The sequence below is a fragment of the Rattus rattus genome, chromosome 7 (assembly GCF_011064425.1).
Source record: "Rattus rattus isolate New Zealand chromosome 7, Rrattus_CSIRO_v1, whole genome shotgun sequence".
NCBI classification, from domain to species: Eukaryota; Metazoa; Chordata; class Mammalia; order Rodentia; family Muridae; genus Rattus; species Rattus rattus.
This window is the reverse complement of record NC_046160.1, coordinates 92,927,635-92,949,441: the sequence shown is the minus strand read 5'-3', so window position 1 is coordinate 92,949,441 and position 21,807 is coordinate 92,927,635. Positions and strand designations below refer to the sequence as shown.

General features: G+C 38.1%; 1 protein-coding gene across 2 annotated transcripts in view; it reads right to left on the bottom strand.

The window, feature by feature from the left end:
• Mpp5 (membrane palmitoylated protein 5) overlaps positions 1–21,807 on the bottom strand; it is an 88,963-nt gene that overhangs the window by 2,809 nt on the left and 64,347 nt on the right. For both annotated transcript variants that reach the window (XM_032907992.1, XM_032907993.1), the window contains exons 7-14: positions 20,549–20,710; positions 19,189–19,266; positions 15,199–15,382; positions 14,007–14,078; positions 8,100–8,171; positions 5,655–5,822; positions 4,653–4,855; positions 3,201–3,311 (exon numbers count right to left, since the gene is read on the bottom strand). In XM_032907992.1, coding sequence (XP_032763883.1) covers positions 3,201–3,311; positions 4,653–4,855; positions 5,655–5,822; positions 8,100–8,171; positions 14,007–14,078; positions 15,199–15,382; positions 19,189–19,266; positions 20,549–20,710 — 1,050 coding nt within the window. The remainder of the gene's footprint in view (positions 1–3,200; positions 3,312–4,652; positions 4,856–5,654; positions 5,823–8,099; positions 8,172–14,006; positions 14,079–15,198; positions 15,383–19,188; positions 19,267–20,548; positions 20,711–21,807) is intronic.

Here is a 21,807-nt window from a genome sequence, read left to right as displayed (position 1 = left end):
ATTCTGGACTGAGTAAGTAACACCACTGTTGAGATTTGTGTTTACCCACTCGTTACGTGATAAAGTACTGTAAGAAATGACACTGGACATGCAAATGTAAGTGGACTACAAAGGCCACTCCATATACCAGCATCTAGCCAGCAAGTGTAGAGCAGACGCTTTTACATTCAGAGTGGGTGATGGGACAAAAAATAAACACATTTCAAAAGACTGACATCTCTTTGGATCTATTCTCTGATAACGATGGAACTGTAAATCAGTTATGCATTCTTTAAAATCACCAAACAGGTGAAAATTAACATATTTTGAAACAATCCATAAGTTAAAGATAAAAGTGACAACAGTAGAAAATATTGTAATAAAATAATAAATACAGATGTAGTTAACAAGTTGCTTATAAGAAAATTATGACAAATGCCTACATTTTAAAAGAGGAAAGGCTTAAAGATCATGTAAGGTTAAGTCTTCAGAAGTTAGAACATGTCAAAATGAGGGAGAAGTGATTTAAATAGAAAAGACAAAAGAGACAGAAGCTATCTCGAGTTTTCTAAAGTAATCAATCTTGATAACAGTTTCTAAATAATTTCTACAAAACAGACTAATGGGTTTTTCTCCCACATTAGGGAAAAAACAGTTTTCTTGAGATAATATAGTTTACATGCCATACAGTTTACTAATTTAAAATATATGAATCCACTGTTTTTATGGTTATAGAATTCTGAATTAACACCATAATCAATATTAGAAGATCTTCCACCTCTCCAGTAGTGATCTGAATGAGAATGGCCCTCGCAGGCTCATAGTGTGAATGTTTGGCTCCCAGGTGGCAGAACTATTTTAGGAAGAATTAAGAGGTGTGGCCCTGGAGGAAGAGGTGTGTCACTGGGACTGTGCTTTGAGGTTTCAAAAGCTCACACCAGGTCTTGTCTGTCTGCCTCAAATATAAGCTCTCAGTTACTTCTCCAACACCATATTTGTTTGCTATGCTCCCTACCACAATGGTCACTGACTCAATCTCTGAAACTGAAAGCAAATGTTGCTGTGGTCATGGTGTCTCTTCATAGCAACAGAATAGTAAATGAGACACCACCTAAGACTGTTTATAATGTAGTAGCCATTAACCTTGTTTTCCAACGCCTAAGCAATTACTAAGCAATTTATGTCATGCATCAGATTTGTCTGATCTGGACATCCTAAATGTTTGGAATCATACAACTTGTGGTCTATTAAGTCTCAGTTTTTTTTCAAATGGCATCTAGTATTTTTAGGTTTATCCCTTGTTGTATTAAGCATTGGTATTTCATTCTTCTTTACTGCCTGTTTTTGAAGATGTAACAAAGTTACAGGAATCAAAACAGTATGGAATCAGTCTAAGTGCAGAATATAATCCAGAAATAAAAGTGCCAACACAGGGCTGGAGAGATGGTTCTGCTCTTCCAGAGGTCCTGAGTTCAATTCCCAGCAACCACATGGTGGTTCACAACCATCTATAATGGGATCTGATGACCTCTTCTGGTGTGCCTGAAGATAGCTACAGTCTGAAGATGAGCTACAGTGTCCTCATATACATAAAATAAGGAAATCTTTTTTTTTTCTTTTTTAAAGTGCCAACACAGTGACTCAACAGGTAAATGAGCTCACTTACCCAGAGGTAAGGAGGCAGGAGAGAGAACCAACTCCACAAAGTTGCCCTCTGACCTCTACATGTGTGCTGTGGCCCATGGGTGGTATATCCCCACCATTATGCAAATTACATACATATAAACTATATGTTCTGTGCCAAATAACATCACACATATACAAACTATATGTATTGTGCCAAAAAAGATAGTCTTACTGCACAAAGATTGTTGGAACAATTTGATATCTATATTATTTCAAAAACAAAGCTTCCCTGTCACATTACACTAAGACTATGAATAATTTAACCAAAATACACAAGCTAGAATATTTAAGGAGAAAACACAGAATAATGACCTTACAATTTTCTAGACATGTATAAAATTCACTAGCCATAAGAAAGTGAAAAAGTGAACTTCATTAAAATTAAACATTTCTCTGGCAGGGTATTATGGCACATGGCTATATTCCCAGCACTTGGGAGGCAGGGACAGGCAGGAGGATTAATAGTTTCATATCATTCTGAGCTACACAGATGATACTGCCTTACATCCAAATTAAAGCAAACCAAACAAAAACTTACTTCTCCCATCAAAGGATGTAGTTTATATTTAAAAAAAAAAAAAAAAAGACAGAGCTGGGAGTGGAGTGATTGTGTATGACTTTAAACCTAACTGAGGAGACATAAATAGGTGGATCTCTATGAGTTCAAGGCCACCCTGGTCTACATAGCAAGCTTCAGGCTATTTATCTCTAAAACAAAGAAAAAAAAAAAAACCCAAACAAAAAGCAAACTGCGATCTGGAGAAAGTAACTGTAATAAATACACGTGCCAAGGGGCTACCAATACAGCTCAGTGGGTAGAGGTGCTTGCTCTGCAAGTCTTCTGATCGAAGTTCAATTTCTGGGACCCATGTAAAGGTGGAAGGTGGAAGGAGAGAACAAGTTGACCTCTGACTTTGACATCCACATCATGGCACACAGGCACCCACCTACACAAATGTACACATACCTACACAGGAAAAATAATCCTAATAAATACACAAGCAATCTAACTTTAAAAACATGACAAGGCTTGAGGCCTGCACAGAAGAATGTGCTCAGATGCTCACATGGAAAGACATTATTTTTCAGGAAAATGCAGATGAAAACCATATGTATAACATGGTCTCCATCAGTACATCCAGCAAATATCTAAAATAATTTAAATACCCCTGCTCCTCTATCTGTTCCAGATCATGTGCAAAAACAGAGAAAAAACAAAACAGGGGTTGGGTGAAAAAGCACTCAATTCTGGAACCCCGCAAATGTGGAGCAGCTAACGAGAAGTCCGCTGAGACCTTTGGAGGGGGAAGGAAGGAGACAGCCATGTTGGTGTATATGGAGAGTAAAGGGGTTTTACAGCATTCTGGAGGGACTCATAGATCTGAGGGCAGCAGTGGCAGTTTTCGGGCAAGTGACACACACAGAAAGAACAATCATCTTGATAGCTGATGCTGTGAGCTTTGCAGCTCCAGCAGGTCAGGTGAGGGCGAGTCTTGCTTGGTATCAGTGATGACCTAGCACTGTGACAAGTTTACCTTTGGGTTCTTGCCTTCCTTGGCTAACAACGCCCGAAGTCTCTCTTGTGAAGGTGGTGCAATGAAGATGATGTATGGTTTCAAATCTGAATTCCGGAGGGTCTTCAAGGACTGTAACGATATTTGGGTTTTAAAATAATTGTTACCATCGAACTACTTCTCAATAATATAGACTGTTAAGATATGTTTCTAAGCATTTCATCATAAATACTTCATAGTATGCTGAGATAGTATGTTCGTTCACAATAAATGTATTTAAATATAAATTCACATGTATTACGTTAGCCTAGTGTTCTAGATACTGAGGCAGAGGTAGAAGACAGTGACGGGTTACAAATGTATGATAATAAGTCTCTCATGCATTAGAAAACCACAGTGAAAGTCATCTTTGAGGAATTAGAATCCAGGCAGTTGCCTTTCTAGGTGAAGATACTAAAAAGCCAATCCAGAGAGGCAAACTTGCTATAGAGAAGCCAAGCCCCCCACGAGAAAGCAGACTGCAGGGATTAGACCTATGGACTCACTGTCCCATATGCATTACTGCTGTGCACACTCCAACTGAGATGCTCTAGCAACTCGTTATATGCATGTTCTTTCCTAACTGAAGAAACATCACTGTGCTAAACTACTTCAAGTCTTGTGATAATATTTGTTAATCCAAATAAAGAATTCAGAAAGAATTAAATAAAAGTTTCCTTAAATAAAATGGCTGGAATAGCACAAACCTCTGCCCCTGCTCTCTGGAATCCCCAAGCCAACCTCCCCATCCCCGCCAAAACCCAAGCAAACAAAGATTAAAACAAACAAACACATAAACACACACACAGTTGCTGTCTTAGCAAGCCATTTTAGAGTCAGCGTCTGTCTATGTACATCTACTTAATGCATACTTGATTCTGTGGTTTGAACTGGTATCAGTAACAGATCAAGCACATTAATCAAAGCTCTATGTTAAAGCTGAATTGTTATAAAAAGCAGGTTTCCATGACAAACACAATTTTTGAAACTTCAAATTTTAACAGGCATCTTTTAAAATAGGAATCTAAGACATATGGGCTAGTAATTCTGTTTGGCTTACTCTGTCAAACAGGTGAATCCAAGTTTTATCACTCAGATAACCCTGCGCCTTCACTGTGATACTTGTGAGCCTTTGAAACAATGGCCTTTAAAACATAAGAACGACTTTCAAATTTTCTAATTTTTCTCAGATCAGAAACAGTATTTTCTGAAGACTTTTTAAGTATAGTTAGTACCAGAGTTTAGAGTTTCTAAAACATACATGTTGAAAGGGAGGGAGATTCAGCTACATATTTTGAGTTTATGAAGTGAATAGAAAATCATATGAGGACTTAAATAATGTGTCATTCTTGGACCCAACACAGTTTTCACTAGTTACTTTACAAAATATGCCCCGCAAGTTTAACACTCTAAAAACCACAATTCTGGTTGTACCTGTGCTCGAAGACTTAAAAGACATATTTTGCCAGAGTTGATTACTTGTCGTACAGAATCTATGCTGGTTCCATACAGGTTTTTCTCAAATTCACCATGTTCAATGAACTTGCCAGCTGCTATATCTGCTTCAAATGCTTGCCGTGAAACAAAGTGGTAATCTCTCCCAGCCACTTCATGGTCTCGCCTATTCCGAGTTGTATCTAAGCAGAGGAAATCAGATAAAATAATAAACACAATGGGCAGGAGGAATGGATGAGTGCTTAAGAACGCTGATCTTTCTAGAAGATCTGTGTTCAGGTCCTGACACTCGCCGCAGGGAACCGCCTGTAACTCTAGCTCCAGGGTATGTATATAGCGCCATCTTCACAGGAAGTACACTATAATAGTTCCCCCAATGCACCTATAAATAAAATAAATAAATCCTTAGTAATAATAATGATAAATAAATATGGATCAATATGGAGAAGAGGGATAATCAACCCAGGAAGATTTTTTATTTTATAACACAAATGAAACAATGAATTGAGGAAATGTTAAGGGCCCAGGTGTTTAGTGCTGTTGCTATGATACATGAACAAAAATTATCAATAATATTTTAACAGTTAATTAAAACTGGATTAGTTACCTTAATCCAGTTTGTTCATACTGTCAGACACTGTCCTGTCATCTTTCCTTAAAGTTTATTTCTGTTAGAGTAGGTACCATGGAATCTTAAAGTTGTAATTTCTATCTTCAATATCACTTTAAAGAATCAGGAATTGTGTTTCCTTTGCAATAGGGAAAGAAGCCTAAACTGTAATTTATTTAGAAACTCCCTTAGTGCCATACACTTAGGAAAAATTTAAATTCCTTAAGAACTACCTTTAATAAAAATTTGCCAACAAGTTTGGTTAAACAAATTTCCTTTTCTTGACACTGACAATACTGTGCCAATAAAAGCCAATAAAAGGAACATTTTCCTGTGTAGTTAAGATTCTGAGAAAAGTGTGTCCAACTTACGAGGAACTGCAGATGCAAAGCGGTCTTTTTCTTTGTTCATGAGTCTCTGGCGCAGTTCATTCTGGCCACAGTTCTGGGGACCAATCAAGATGATAGGTCTTTTCCTATTTGCTGGCTGATGGTAAAGTGACATTTCTTCATACGTTAAGATCTCTTCATTGTCATAATCTTTGGAAAAGGAAAGAGTTAAGACTTTTAGATACAATTAATGTCATGTCATAAAGATGTGCCTTTACATAAAATAATGAAGTTTTGTTGGTATTTTGTGTTTTTGAGGTAGGAGCTTGTTCTGTAGCTGGGCTAGCCTCAAACTTGTAATGATCCTCCTGTCTCAGCCCCCAAGCACTGGGATTCCAGGTATTTAAGCACCATGCCTAATTAAAATACCGAGTTTGCAGTGAGTACTACACCAAGCAGACTGCCAGGGGACACGCTCATGATAATATACCTCATTTTCATAAAGACTCCAGGTAATAGGACTATATAATGGAGAGGAAGAATGGATAAACATTCGCACACGATGGTCTCATAGAATATGTGAGTGAGAGTGCTAGAGTGCTTGGCTGATTCAATTTTAGATTCAGTAAGTATATAGAATATCTAATAATTTAGCTGGGTGGTGGTGGCAACAGCAAAGGCCTGGTGGATCTCTGAGTTCAAGGCCGGCATGGTCTACAGAGTGAATTCCAGAACAAACAGGGCTACATAGAGAAACCATGTCTTTAAAAACAAACAAAAAGAGTATCTAATAATAAAAATTTCTTTGTTAGTTTAATGCTGCATATAAATGCAGAGAGAGTATATCTTGTCTATTGTATGAATGCATCACCTGTTACTTAAAAAGCCTATGGCCTATAGCTTAGGTAGGAAGCAGGTCAGACATCCAGGAAGCAGAGAGAATTCTGCGATAGTGTCAGGTATAGGAAATTCACCCAGGAAGATGTGACAAGATAGATATGTGCTACCTAAGTGCAGGTTACTAGCCATGTGGCAGAATGGAGATTAAAATAAATGAGTTATTTTAAATTAAGATCTGGTCAAAGAAGAGTCTAGTTACATAGCTCAGGTACTGGTAAAAATATTTTGAATTTGAGTCTTGTTTCTGGGAACATGAGGATGGGAAGAAGGACCAGAAGTAACTTCTACACATAAGTGCTTTACATTCTTTAGAAATGAGCTGTGCAGATTTAAACAGTGCTCCTGATTTTAAACAGTAGTATTCCTGACTTTAAACTGGCTTTTCTAGTATATACCAAAGCAGAACTAAGAAATTCAAATGCAAGGAAGATCAATCAAGAAGGTAATGCATCCAGAAAATAAGATTGAATTCATAAAAATGGTAAGTGGTGGTGATGCCCAACTAGATTGTACATGCACCAATCAGGGAACCTGCTGTCCCAAGTGTTAGAATTCTGAGATCTGGATTTTGAGCGATGTTATGACTTTAAAACTTTCTAATCTTAGCATTCTGTCAAGATAAATAAATATCCCTGTATGCTGGCCTCAGCAAGTAAGTAGTGCTCTGTAGAATGACCTGCCTCTCTGACTTAAGATACTATAGACAAATTATTCATGTTTTACCTCAAAAACATTTTTTATGTGTGTGTAAAAAATTGTTAGTTGAAATACCCAACAGCAAGGAGCTAGAACATGAAGAGACCACCTCCAATAGGTAGACATAGCCTCCAGTGAAGGGATGAGGCCACCAACCCATCTTAAAATTTTTAGCCCAGAATTTTTCCTGTCTAAAGGAAATGCAGGGACAAAAATGGAGCAGAGACTGAAAGAAAGGCCTTCTAGAGACCTCCCCTTTTATGATCCATTTCAGCTGCAGACACCAAAACTGACACTATTGCTGATGCCAAGATGTGCTTACAGACAGGAGCTGGTATGGCTGTCCTCTGAGAGGCTCTGGCAGTGCCTGACTAAGACAAAAACAGATACTCACAACCAACCATTGGCCTGAGCCCAGGGGCCCCAAGGGAAGAGTTAGGGGAAGGGCTGAAGGAGCTAAAGGGGTTTGCAACTCCATAGAAAGAACCACACCATCAACCAACAGAGCTCCCAGGGACTGAACCACCAACCAAAGAGTATACATGGGCTGGTCCACGGCTCTTGGTACATATGTAGCAGAGGACTGCCTCATTTAACATCAGTGGGAGAGGAAGCTTGATGTCCCTGAGAAGGGGGATAATAGAGAGGTGAGGCTGGAATGGGAGTACCCTCTTGGAGGCAAAGGGGAGAGGAATGGAAAGGGGGGTTTGCTGAAGGGAGACTGGGAAGGGGAATAACATTTGAAATGTAAATAAATAAAATGATTAATAAATAAAAAAACGTTAGCGGCAAGTAATTTTGCAGTCAACTTAAAGAGAAAAAAAAAAACTTATAGGAAACAATATTACAAATGTCATAAGTACAACCGCTATTCCAGAGATTAGAACTTACCATCATTTTTATTGGCATTATATAAAACCTTTTTCCTCTTCTTTTTATTCTTCTTTGCACACCATAGTTTTCCTGTTGATCAATCAAAAATAGTTATAAACACTGTATCTGGTTCTTTAAACAATGCTATTTTAAGAGGAAACTGTACAGAACCTCTGGGAACAGGAAGATAAGGGCATTCAAGCTGCAGGAGCCCTGCGGTCCAGATTGCGCCTGGATTTGAACGGACCGGGTCAAACAGCTCCCTGCACCCAAATGCCGTGGGAGGGAGAGCTAGACCTTCAGAGGGGCAGAAACACCTGGGAAACCAGAAGAGACTACTCTCTGCCCACATTTCTGACTCTAGAGGAAAACGCCTAGTGCCATCTGAGCCCCCTGTGCACAGGGACCCAGGAGGAGGAGGGGCAGGCCCTTCTGGTTGCTGCCCTCACGGAGAGCTGAAACCTAGCTCTGAGAAGCAACTTCAGGCCAGAGACCAGAGGTAAGACCAACTTTTCTGTTCCAAGAGACCTGCCTGGTGGACTCAGGACACATTCCCACAGGAATAGCTGAAAGCAAGTGGACAGGAAGGACTACACGCCTGAAAGCAGAACACTCTGTTCCCATAACTGGCTGAAAGACAACAGGAAAACAGGTCTACAGCACTCCTGACACACAGGCCTATAGGATGGTCAAGCCACTGTCAGAAATAGCAGAACAAGGTAACACCAGAGACAACCTGATGGCGAGAGGCAAGCTCAGGAACCCAAGCAACAGAAACCAAGACTACCCAATCCTCCAACCAAAGAAAACACTGAATATCCAAACACACCAGAAAAGCAAGATATAGATTTAAAATCACATTTGATCACGATGATGGAGGACTTTAAGAAAGACATAAAGAACTCTGTTAGAGAAATGCAGGAAAACAGAGGTAAAAAAGTAGAAGCCCTTAGAGAGGAAACACAAAAATCCCTGAAAGAATTACAGGAAAACACAATCAAATAGGTGAAGGAATTAAAAATGGAAATAGAAACAATAAAGAAAGCACAAAGGGAGACAATCCTGGAGATAGAAAACCAAAGAAAGAGAACAGGAACCGTAGATACAAACATCACCAACAGAAAACAAGACATAGAAGAGAGAATGTCAGGAGCAGAAGATTCCATAGAAATCATTGACACAACTGTCAAAGATAATGGAAAAATGGAAAAAGCTACTGGCCCAAAACACAGGAAATCCAGGACACAATGAGAAGATCAAACCTAAGGATAATAGGTATAGAAGAGAGTGAAGACTCCCACCTCGAAGGACCAGTAAATATCTTCAACAAAATCATAGAAGAAAACTTCCCTAACCTAAAGAAAGAGATGCCCATAAACATACAAGAAGCCTACAGAACTCCAAATAGATTGGACCAGAAAAGAAACTCCTCCCGTCACAAAATAGTCAAAACACCAAATGCACAAAACAAAGAAAGAATGTTAAAAGCAGTAAGGGAAAAAGGTCAAGTAACATATAAAGGCAGACCTATCAGAATTACACCTGACTTCTCACCAGAGTCTATGAAAGCCAGAAGATGCTGGATAGATGTCATACAGACCCTAAGAGAACACAAATGCCAGCCCAGGTTACGGTATCCAGCAAAACTCTCAATTAACATAGATGGAGAAATCAAGATATTCCATGACAAAACCAAATTTACCCAATATCTTTCTACAAATCCAGCCCTAGAAAGGATAATAAATGGTAAAGCCCAACACAAAGAGGCGAGCTACACCCTAGAAAAAGTGAGAAACTAATCGCTTTGCAACAACACAAAGATAAGCACACAAACATAATCTCACCTCCAAATACGAATATAACAGGAAGCAACAATCACTACTCCTTAACATCTCTCAACATCAATGGACTCAATTCCCCAATAAAAAGACACAGATTAACAAACTGGATAGGTACTGAGGACCCAGCAGTTTGCTGCCCACAGGAAACCAACCTCAGAGACAAAGACAGATAGGACCTCAGAGTAAAAGGCTGGAAAACAACTTTTGAAGCAAATGGTCTGAAGAAGCAAGCTGGAGTAGGCATTCTAATAGCGAATAAAATCTACTTTCAACCAAAAGTCATCAAAAAAGATAAGGAAGGACACTTCATATTCATCAAAGGAAAAATCCACCAGGATGAACTCTCAATCCTAAATATCTATGCTCCAAATACAAGGGCAAAATAAATAAAAGAAACCTTACGAAAGCCCAAAGCAAACATTGCACCTCAAACAATAATAGTAGGAGATTTCAACACCCCACTCTCATCAATGGACAGATCTGGAAACAGAAATTAAACAGAGACATAGACAGACTAACAGAAGTTATGAACCAAAAGGACTTAACAGATATTTATAGAACATTCTAACCTAAAACAAAAGAATATACCTTCTTCTCACCACCTCATGGTACTTTCTCCAAAATTGACCATATAATCGGTCACAAAACAGGCCTAACAGATACAGATAGATTGAAATAATCCCATGTGTCCTATCAGACCACCACGGCTAAAGCTGGTCTTCAATACCAATAACGAAAGAACGCCCACATATACATGGAAGTTGCACAATGCTCTACTCAATGATAACCTGGTTAAGGAAGAAATAAAGAAAGAAATTAAAGACTTCTTAGAATTTAATGAAAATGAAGGTACAACATACCCAAACTTATGGGACACAATGAAAGCTGTGCTAAGAGGAAAACTCATAGGTCTGAGTGCCTGCAGAAAGAAACAGGAGAGAGCATATATCAACAGCTTGACAGCACACCTAAAAGCTCTAGAACAAAAAGAAGCAAATACACTCAGGAGTAGAAGGTAGGAATAATCAAACGCAGAGCTGAAATCAACCAAGTAGAAACAAAAAGGACTATACAAAGAATCAACAGAACCAAAAGCTGGTTCTTTGAGAAAATCAACAAGATAGATAAACCCTTAGCCAGACTAACCAGAGGACACAGAGAGTGTGTCCAAATTAACAAAATCAGAAATGAAAAGGGAGATATAACTACAGAATCAGAGGATATTCAAAAAATCATCAGATCCTATTACAAAAGCCTATATTCAACAAAACTTGAAAATCTGCAGGAAATGGACAATTTCCTAGACAGATACTAGGTACCGAAGTTAAATCAGGAAAAGATAAACCATTAAAACAACTCCATAACTCCTAAAGAAATAGAAGCAGTCATTAAAAGTCTCCCAATCAAAAAGAGCCCAGGTTCAGATGGGTTCAGTGAAGAATTCTATCAGACCTTCATAGAAGACCTCATACCAATACTATCCAAACTATTCCACAAAATTGAAACAGATGGAGTATTACCAAACTCCTTCTATGAAGCCACAATTACTCTTATACCTAGACCACACAAAGACCCAACAAAGAAAGAGAACTTCAGACCAATTTCCCTTATGAATATCGACGCAAAAATACTCAATAAAATTCTTGCAAACAGAATCCAAGAACACATCAAAACAATTACCTATCATGATAAGGTAGGCTTCATCCCAGATATGCAGGGATGGTTTAATGTATGGAAAACCATCAACATAATCCACTATATAAATAAACTGAAAGATAAAAACCACATGATCATTTCATTAGATGCTGAGAAAGCATTTGACAAAATTCAACACCCCTTCATGATAAAAGTCCTAGAAAGACGAGGAATTCAAGGCCCATACCTAAACATAGTAAAAGCCACATACAGCAACCAGTAGTTAACATTAAACTAAATGGAGAGAAACTTGAAGCAATCCCACTAAAATCGGGGACTAGACAAGGCTGCCCACTCTTTCCCTACTTATTTAAAATAGTTCACAAAGACCTAGCCAGAGCAATCAGACAACAAAAGGAGATCAAAGGGATACAGATTAGAAAGGAAGAAGTCAAAATATCACTATTTGCAGATGATATAATAGTATATTTAAGTGATCCCAAAAGTTCCATCAGAGAATTTCTAAACCTGATAAACACCTTCAGCATAGTGGGTGGGTATAAAATTAACTCAAACAAATCAGTTGCCTTCCTCTACACAAAAGAGAAACAAGCTGAGAAAGAAATTAGGGAAAGGACACTCTTCATAATAGTCCCAAATAATATAAAATACCTTGGTGTTACTGTAACCAAGCAAGTGAAAGATATGTAAGCTAAGAACTTCAAGCCTCTGAAGAAAGAAATTGAAGAAGATCTCAGAAGATGGATAGATCTCCCATGCTCATGGATTGGCAGGATTTATATAGTAAAAATGACCATTTTACCAAAAGTGATCTACAGATTCTATGCAATCCCCATCAAAATTCTAATCCAATTCTTCATAGAGTTAGACAGAATAATTTGCAAATTCATCTGGACTAACAAAAAGTCCAGGATAGCTAAAACTATCCTCAACAATAAAAGGACTTCTGGGGGAATCACTATCCCTGAACTCAAGCAGTATTACAGAGCAATAGTGATAAAAAAAACTGTATGGTACTGTTACAGAGACAGGCAGATAGACCAGTGGAATAGAACTGAAGACCCAGAAATGAACCCACACACCCATGGTCACTTGATTTTTGACAAAGGAGCCAAGACCATCCAATGGAGAAAAGATAGCATTTTCAGCAAATGGTGCTGGTTCAACTGGAGGTCAGCATGTAGAAGATTGCAGATCAATCCATTCTTATCACCCTGTCCGAAGCTTAAGTCCAAATAGATCAAGGACCTCCACATCAAATTAGATACACTCAAACTAATAGGACAAAAAAAGTGGGGAAGCATCTCGAACACATGGGCACTGGAGAAAATTTCCTGAACAAAACACCAATGCCTTATGCTCTAAGATCAAGAATCGACAAATGGGATCTCATAAAACTACAAAGTTTCTGTAAGGCAAAGGACACTGTTGTTAGGACAAAACGGCAACCAACAGATTGGGAAAAGATCTTTACCACTCCTACAACTGATAGAGGGCTAATATCCAAAATATACAAAGAACTCACGAAGTTAGTCTGCAGGTAGACAAATAACCCTTTTAAAAAATGGGGTTCAGAGTGAAACAAAGAATTCGCAGCTGAGGAATGCCGAATGGCTGAGAAACACCTAAAGAAATGTTCAACATCTTTAGTCATAAGGGAAATGCAAATCAAAACAACCCTGAGATTTCACCTCACACCAGTCAGAATGGCTAAGATCAAAAACTCCGGCAACAGCAGATGCTGGCGAGGATGTGGAGAAAGTGGAACACTCCTCCATTGTTGGTGGGATTGCAGACTGGTACAACCATTCTGGAAATCAGTCTGGAGTTTCCTCAGAAAATTGGACATTGAACTACCTGAGGACCCAGCTATACCTGTCTTGGGCATATACCCAAAAGATGCTTTAACATATAACAAAGACACATGCTCCACTATGTTCATAGCAGCCTTATTTATAATAGCCAGAAGCTGGAAAGAACCCAGATGCCCTTCAACAGAGGAATGGATACAGAAAATGTGGTACATCTACACAATGGAATACTACTCAGCTATTGAAAACAATGACTTTATGAAATTCATAGGCAAATGGAGGGAACTGGAAAATATCATCCTGAGTGAGGTAACCCAATCACAGAAAAACACACATGGTGTGCATGCACTGATAAGTGGATATTAGCCCAAATGCTAATTTATCATTTTCTATTAATTCCACATTGCAGACAGATATGTAATATTTTCATCTTTTCTTACATATAAAGATAACGAATTTAGCCTCTTCTATTATTCCTTCAATGCTTACACCTTTCCTTCTTCACAATCCCAGTATGTAAATTCAACATGGTTCTAGGTGAAACCCTAATTGCTTTTACTAATACCAATGTAAGTGCAAAACCAATGTAAGTGCAAAACCAAATGTAAGTGTCTAACCTGATTTTTCTGGCTCCTTATCTTCTTCTATAGTTTGCTTCATGGCTTCCCTTTGCTGCTGAAAACTTTTCCCTAGTAACACAAAAAGAAAAAACAAAAGGATAAACATATTTGTAATCAAAGAGAAAATAGTGGAAGTAATTTTTCATAATGCCTTCCAAGCCCTTCTGCCAATACAAGACAGATGTGTCCCCTTTAAAGAGAAGTTTTTTTTTAATTATATGTACGTCTGTGTGGGGTGTGTGCAACATGGACACTGGGAACCAAACTCGGGTCCTTCAGTATCAAGTCTCCGCCATGAGTCATCGTTCTAGTCTGAGCCTTCGAGGGTTTGTTGTGACCCTGCTCATCAATCTAACCATATGTATCACTTATCACTTATTATAAAAAGATAACAATAACAGTATCAGGAAACTTCATAGTTCACCTTTAAAAAAGTTTTCAGTGAACATCACTATGTGGTACTGTGTTGTACCATGCTGGGACATGTAATGGTTCTGGTCACTGAGGATTATCTCAAATCACACACAGCAATTCTAGACATGAACTTTCAAATAGTACACAGGCATTCACCATGTTCTGATTTCAACACACCGCGATTCAACACACTCATTTGTATTTATTATTTATAAATGTGATAATGATTTATTCCATTACTACCTTTGTTACCAATGACACAAATAAATAGACAACACATTTTTCCTCAATGGATTAAGATTTTTTTGTTTTGTTTTTTGAGACAGCATCGCCTATGTAGCTCTGGCTGTCCTAGAACTCGCTCTGAAGACCAGGCTGGCCTAGAACTCACGGAGACCCACCTGCCTCTGCCTCCTGAGTGCTAGGACCTGGCAAATGATATATTTTTATTTCGTGTGCCTGCATGTATGTCTGGGTCAGGTGTCAGATCCCCTGTTACAGACTGCTGTGAGATGCCATGTGGATACTGGAAATTGAACCTGGGTCCTTTGGGGGAGCAGTTAGTTCTCTCAACCAGAACCTTCTCTCTAATCTCTAATGGATTACGATTTTAATGTAAGAGATTTTTTAACATGATCAACCTTCATCTTCTCAGTTCTCTATCTTAAAATAACCTAGGGGAGGAGATGCAACAGATTTTGATTCCAGGCCTCTGCATGTTCTAACACTGTGCTGAGCCCTCAGTCCTTTAAATGCTTTCAATCTTGTCTCTTACCTGGAACAAGTCCAGCTAGAGGCTGATTGTCTTCATCTCCTTCTCTATAGGCCTGCCACCAATTTGGATCTTCTTGACTGATCACATGAAGTATATCTCCTTTTTGAAAAGACAGCCCTAACTCTCGACAGGGAACATAAGGGTCATCTGAGGGGTCATAGTCAAAATGAGCTTTCACGTGGATCTGAAACATAGAAAGGGTACAATTAAGAGCAAGAATTATAAAACAGTAAAACAAAATATCCAGTACAAATGTAACCTATGTGTTCTACCAGTGCATGGAAATGAAATGACAGGACATTTAGTTAAGCAACAGCACTTTAGGGCAGAATTTGTTTAAGCTTATCTACTGACATCTCTGTAGACTAGAGAGTAGTAGTTCAAACTGGGTGACTGTTAACAGCTGACCAACTGAGGTACAAAGCAGCCTCAAAAGCAAGGTAATCAGAATAGAAGCGGTCTGACCTGTGAAAACAATGATTCTCAGTAAGGCACGCAGCTTCTAAACCACTACTATGAGAAAAGGTAGATTAGTGTCACTAGATCCTATGTAAACAAGTGTCAGCTTTCCTGGGGCTGTCATAGCCAGCTGATTTCATGACCAGTGTAGCTGTGCCTTAACTGCTTAGTGTTTCTTTTAGAAGTGCATATAAGTAGCATGTTCCACACTGAGAAATGATCTAAATCAGGATGATCACTGGGAAAAAAAATTCTTACTTTATTTGACTGAAAACTATTCGATCCAAAAAAAATATGAAGGAATTAGGTGTTTCTAGAAATGAAGAAAATGTTTATGGGGTGTGTGGGGTCGATTACAAGATGGACAGGAGCTAAAGGGGACATAGGTAGGAATTTTAGATGCTGGTGACATTCTGGTTCTTTGGGTGTTGCTTACAATATGGTAAAAATACCATGTTCTAATTAGAAAGTGGGTTTCTATTTATCTAAGATAACTATCTACCTAAGGAACCTCCTATTCTTGATGTGAAAATAGACATTAGATTAAAATCTTGAATACTCAGTACCAACATGAATTTTAAAAAGTTATGTGGGATAGCAGGGAGCCAAAACACAGTTGGAAGGGTGTTTAAAAAGAACACGCATACAAATTATCAACTGAGTATAAGAAAAACAGTATGAGCTAGAATTGTTTTAGAAACTGGGTGAAAATTGCTTCCAAAATCTATTTAAATTGTTATCTTTTTACATGCGTGTGTCCCCAAACCCTGGGAACCAAAAACGTAAAATTTTAAGCCTTTCTGGAAGTAGTGAAATTGCTTTAACAGGCTTTGTAGGTCTACCCAACTGGGTGTTTTGTCAGGCTGATTTTATTAAATCATTGTCTGAAAGCAATACCCACCATGGCTATGCAGAGTGCATTGCTGGAGTGCCTGCTACTGATACTTCTTAAAAGGCTCAACTCCTGCTCTCTGTTTTGAGACAGGGTCTCACTTTGTAGTCCTGGCTGTCCTGGAACATCCTATGTAGACCAGGCTGGCTTCAGATGTCAAAGATCTGCCTGCCTCGCCTCCCAAATGCTGGGATTAGAGGCGTGCACCACCACCAAAAAGCTGAACCCTTAACAACACCTCAGACTTGTGGCCTCTGCATTGATAGACAGTTGGGTGTTAGTTAGATAGAAAGGTCTTATAATCCTCTATAATACCAAGGGAACCCAAAAGACCAGTGAGGGATCAACATAGCTTTATGATCTGTTCCAAAGGCAAGAAAATCACTCAAAGATGCTTTTCAATTTACTCTAGCCTACCCAATTCATTTCCCAGTCATCCTAATTTAAGTGGCTGGCAACCTGGAGGATTGCTTCGTGTAGCAGAGGACATGTTATATTTATAGGACAAGCGCATCTCGACACATCTGAAGTGTATCACGCCAGCTGAGCCTTTTATTTTGTAGTAACTAAAGGTAGACAGCCAATGGCCTCCACAGGATAGGATACTTCTTTTTAAGTTTCTTCCCCCCCACTAGCCCAGTTACTCTAACTCACAGTTTGTTTGATGTCAGCTTCCCAAATGCTGGGATTAGCTGTAAACCACCATTCCTAGACAGTTATTTCATTCTTATGTTTATAAAAAACAAGTGCCAGGCATGGTTATGCACACCAACACTTGTGAGACAGAGGCAGATCTGTGAGTTCAAGGCAAGCTGGTCCACAGAGCGAGTTCTAGGATGCTCAACACTACCCTGTCCCCAAAGTCCAAAAATAACCAAGAGCTGTGATGAATGAATTATTTCAGTACTCTGCTTTTGCATTTGCTGAAAACAATAACAACATACAACATTAACTGAGAAGCAGCAGTATCATACAGCACGCTAGTTTTATCTATTAAAGTAATTTTAACAGGCCTGCATCTTGCTGCCCCACCTGATGACCTGAGTTTGATTCTTGGGACCCACATGGTGGAAGGAGAAAACTGACTCCCTGATGACCATATAAATGCTGTAGTGCATATGCACCCCTAAAAAATAAATGTGTAGCTGTAAAAGAAATAACTTTTATTAAGGGTAATTCCAGTCTGCATGAACAGTAGAAAAGAAAAGCTGATAAAATATACCTCAACCTCTGACACATTCTCAAAAGACAAAAATCATTTCCTGAGGAAGGATGGATTGATTATCAGGAACATTTAGAGGACAGCATGTTTCAATGCTCTTCAGTTGTGTCTCTTTTCACACTGGAGGCTCAGTTACAGGACAGACACATGGAAAGGCAAGCACAGAGAGTGGCTGAATTCAGAGGCCGAGTCTGTGTTTTCATGCCTCTTCCTACAAAGAATTCTAAACACACAAAAAGGTTGCAAATGCAGTACTCAACTGGAATATGTTCTGGAAAGAAGTAACAGAAAACAGAAAGAGCCAAATAAAGTAACACACCTGTGGTGAAAGACAAAGTAAAAATGAAACTGGTTCTTTTTCAAATAGTTAAAATTTTGGGAGAACTAAAAATAACAGATGTAGAGGTGGATATGAACAAAGCACAATGCTATACACGCATAAAATGTTACGCTGAAACCATGATTTGATTCGGTAACTGAACAAAAATAATGATAAAAAAGAATAACAAATGTATAAATGAAGACCAGGCTTCCATATCAATCTAAGACCTTAAAGCCTTATTTTAATTGCTTATGACGTAATTAACATGCTACACAATTTACAGTTTAAGTATATGCGGAGACAGAGGCTGACCACTGATACTGTTAGAATATTTCCAGCCTTCTGCACCCACTACTGATGAGGGCCATTCCCACTCTCTCCCAGTTCCTCATCTATACATTTAAGGGGCCACTGAAACATTCCAGTTTCTATGAACTTACCTATTTTGGATATTGTACATAAATAAACCAGTAAAGGCCTTGTGATTGCCATAAGTTTTTCAAGCTTATGTATTTTGTAGAATATACTCTACTTCAGCCCTTTTAATCAGATAATATCTCAGTGTACAGACAGATAAACCATGCTGTATTTTCAAATTATCGCTGGTGGCTATGGCTATTTTTAAGTTGTTTTTACATTTTGGGTCTTATAAATAATACCAGCATGAACATTCATGTATGAACTGTTCTATGAGTAAATTCTCCTAATATTCTTTCCAGGCATGCTGGGTTATACAGTAATCAAGTCTATCATTTAATAGAGCTGTGTTAAACATTTAACATATAGAAACACATCAGAGTAATGACTTACACATATTTGTAAAAGTACCCTTCTCCTCTACACGACTAAACGAAACTCCATTATAACTGAAGACAAACAACAATGTTAAAATGTCTGAAACTGAACTATGCCATATATTTTACTTTTAAAAAGTTCAGTTTACTAAATTTTAAATGATGTTTTATACTTACTTAAATACAATTACATGATTTCTCTGTTTTTACTTGAACACACCATATTCAATCAAGTTTCTGATACAGAAAAGCAGACAGAAGTGGAAGAGGAATAAGCGATACATATTTTAAAATTACTTACTACAGTTTCTTTGGCGGGAGGAGGCTTGATCTGTTGACTAGGAATCAGAACAAATGTCAACGTACCGTGCATATCAGACTGTAACAGAAAGGTTAAAGTACTTTAAAATCGTCCATGATCTTATGATTAACATTCTCTAAACAGGACGATGGAGGAACTCCCTCAGTCCTACAGGGAAACGTTCCCTTCCTAGTTAATTTCATTATTTAGTCTTGTCACCGTGTACTGTACCGAGTTGTGCAGCCAGATTCGTAATCACTGCCAGTGCAGCACTAGCTGCATTCAGACACAGCCAGCCTAGACCGCACTCTTCCTAACTTCATGCGGATAAAACAAGGAGCAGTGCTCAGTGCACAACAGTATCAATCAAATGGGCTCTGAGGGATGACTTGGCTCTTCCAGAGCTACAGGCAGAGATTTAGGGAAATAGGGATATGGATATTCTCTAGCTTTTACAACACACATCGGCAGGTAGTAGACATACTACGCAACACCTGATGCTACATAATTAAGAATACACACATTGGTTTGTAGACGGGAGTACTGGCAGATGCCATGGGAGGAAAATCACCAAAAAGGCCAGTCTGGGATATATACTGAGTTTTACCTCATACCTTGCCTCCAAAAAGGAAAGAAAAATCCTAATTTGTGTTGTATACAATATGATTAATCAAGGCAATTAGGCTAAGCATGGTGGTACATGTGTTTAACCCCAGCACTTAGTTAAGAGCACTTGTGGCCTTTGCAGAGGATCTCAGTTTGATTCCCAGCACCCATATTTTGGCTCACAACCATATGTAGCTCCAGCTTTAAGGGAGCCAATGTCTTTTTCTGACTTTCTCAGATATCAGTCATGTATGTAGAGCACATACATACATGCAGGCAAAATACTCATAAGGCATAAAATAAGTAAATCTTAGGAAATTAAAGAAGGTAATTAGAAGTGACTACCTAATTATCCTAGCACTGCCGAGTAGAATTTGTTCAATAGAAATATGTTGCAGCTGTCTCAGACAACAGCCATTAACTACATAATAAATCTTGTTCAACTATAGCTAGTGAGAATAAGAAACTGAGTTTTAATTTAATTCATCAGGCATGCACAAGGTATACTGACACATGTAGAAATAAATCTTTAAAAAAATAGTAAAAGTAAAAATAAAACTTATAATAAAGCTCACAGTAAATAGAAATAAACCCCACGCCAAAAATATAATAACAAAAATTGACAAATCCTGTAAAAGTTAGGCTAAAAACTACCTTATACTCATCAGTTATTTAAAAAATATTCTTTAATAATCTAAGTTTAATAACAAAACAGGCTTTTAAATGAATCAAATATTCTACAGTCTGAACATACCAACAAGTCAAAAACCTCATTGACGTCCTTGCCCCGGATTTCGATGCCGTTGATCTCTAGGACTTCGTCTCCTTCGTGCAGAAGCCCGCTCTTCTCTGCCGCGCCTCCTTTCACTATCCGACTTATGATGACAGAATCCATCTCATTACGAACCGTGGCACCCTAAAAACACCCAATATCTAATTTAAACATAAAAATGCAATTTTTTGTTAAGCATTTCATTTTTAATTTTTTTTTTAAAATCTAATAAGACTAGCTCTTAGTTTATCTTAAGGAAAAACTTTACTCGCATTGCTACACTAACGACTGTAATTTAACATGAGAGCTAAGCGTTCCCCACCAAACATTTGTTTCAGAGATGCTTTATTCACTAAAATTCTGAAGTACACAGACTTCTGAAACATATAATAGCAGATAATATAACATATACTCTGTGTTTAAAGACATAAAATCAAAATTTTTTTTCTGCTGGATTCTATTCCAACAGCTAGAAAACATCTAGGTATATAATTAACACAATGCCTAACTATAAAGAATTTCTTAAAATTCAAAATATAATCAAGGGATAAATAACAATATGGCTAACTATACAAATGTTAAACAGCTGCAATCAAATGTATCAAATACTAATATTTATTATACAAATTAGAAGAACAGTGGGAAAGTATACACTCAAAAGCTGGAACAGTAAAATAAAGTAAAACTTATTTTCTAGGGCTCAGTGGTTAACAGCTTTTGTTCCTGCAAAAGACATAGATTTTGTTCCCAGCATCCACACTAAACAACTTACAAACTCCTGTAACTCAAGCCAGGGGACCCAAGTAACTCCCTTTCGTCCTCTGAGGCACCTGCATGCATGTGGCACACATAAATATACTCAGACATATATGCATAATGAGTAAACAAATATTTAAAAAGTCCTAATTTTCCTAAGTATCACTTTTCTATTATCATGACTTTTCCTTTTATTCTCCAAGAAGGAACTAGTTACATAAAGTGCTTATACATTCTTTTTAAAAATATTTTTATTACTTTATTATTTAGTGTGTTTATGTGGTGTGTGGAGAGAGAGAGAGAGAGAGAGAGAGAGAGAGAGAGAGAGAGAGAGAGAGAGAGAGTGAGAGTTGTGTATGTGTGTCCCTGCGCATGTGTGTGCTGGAAGTCCTCAATCTCTCTCCATCTCACATTTGGAGCAAAGTCACTTAACCTGGAACTAATCTGGCTAGGCTGGTGGATAGCCTGCAAACTCCAGAGAAGTC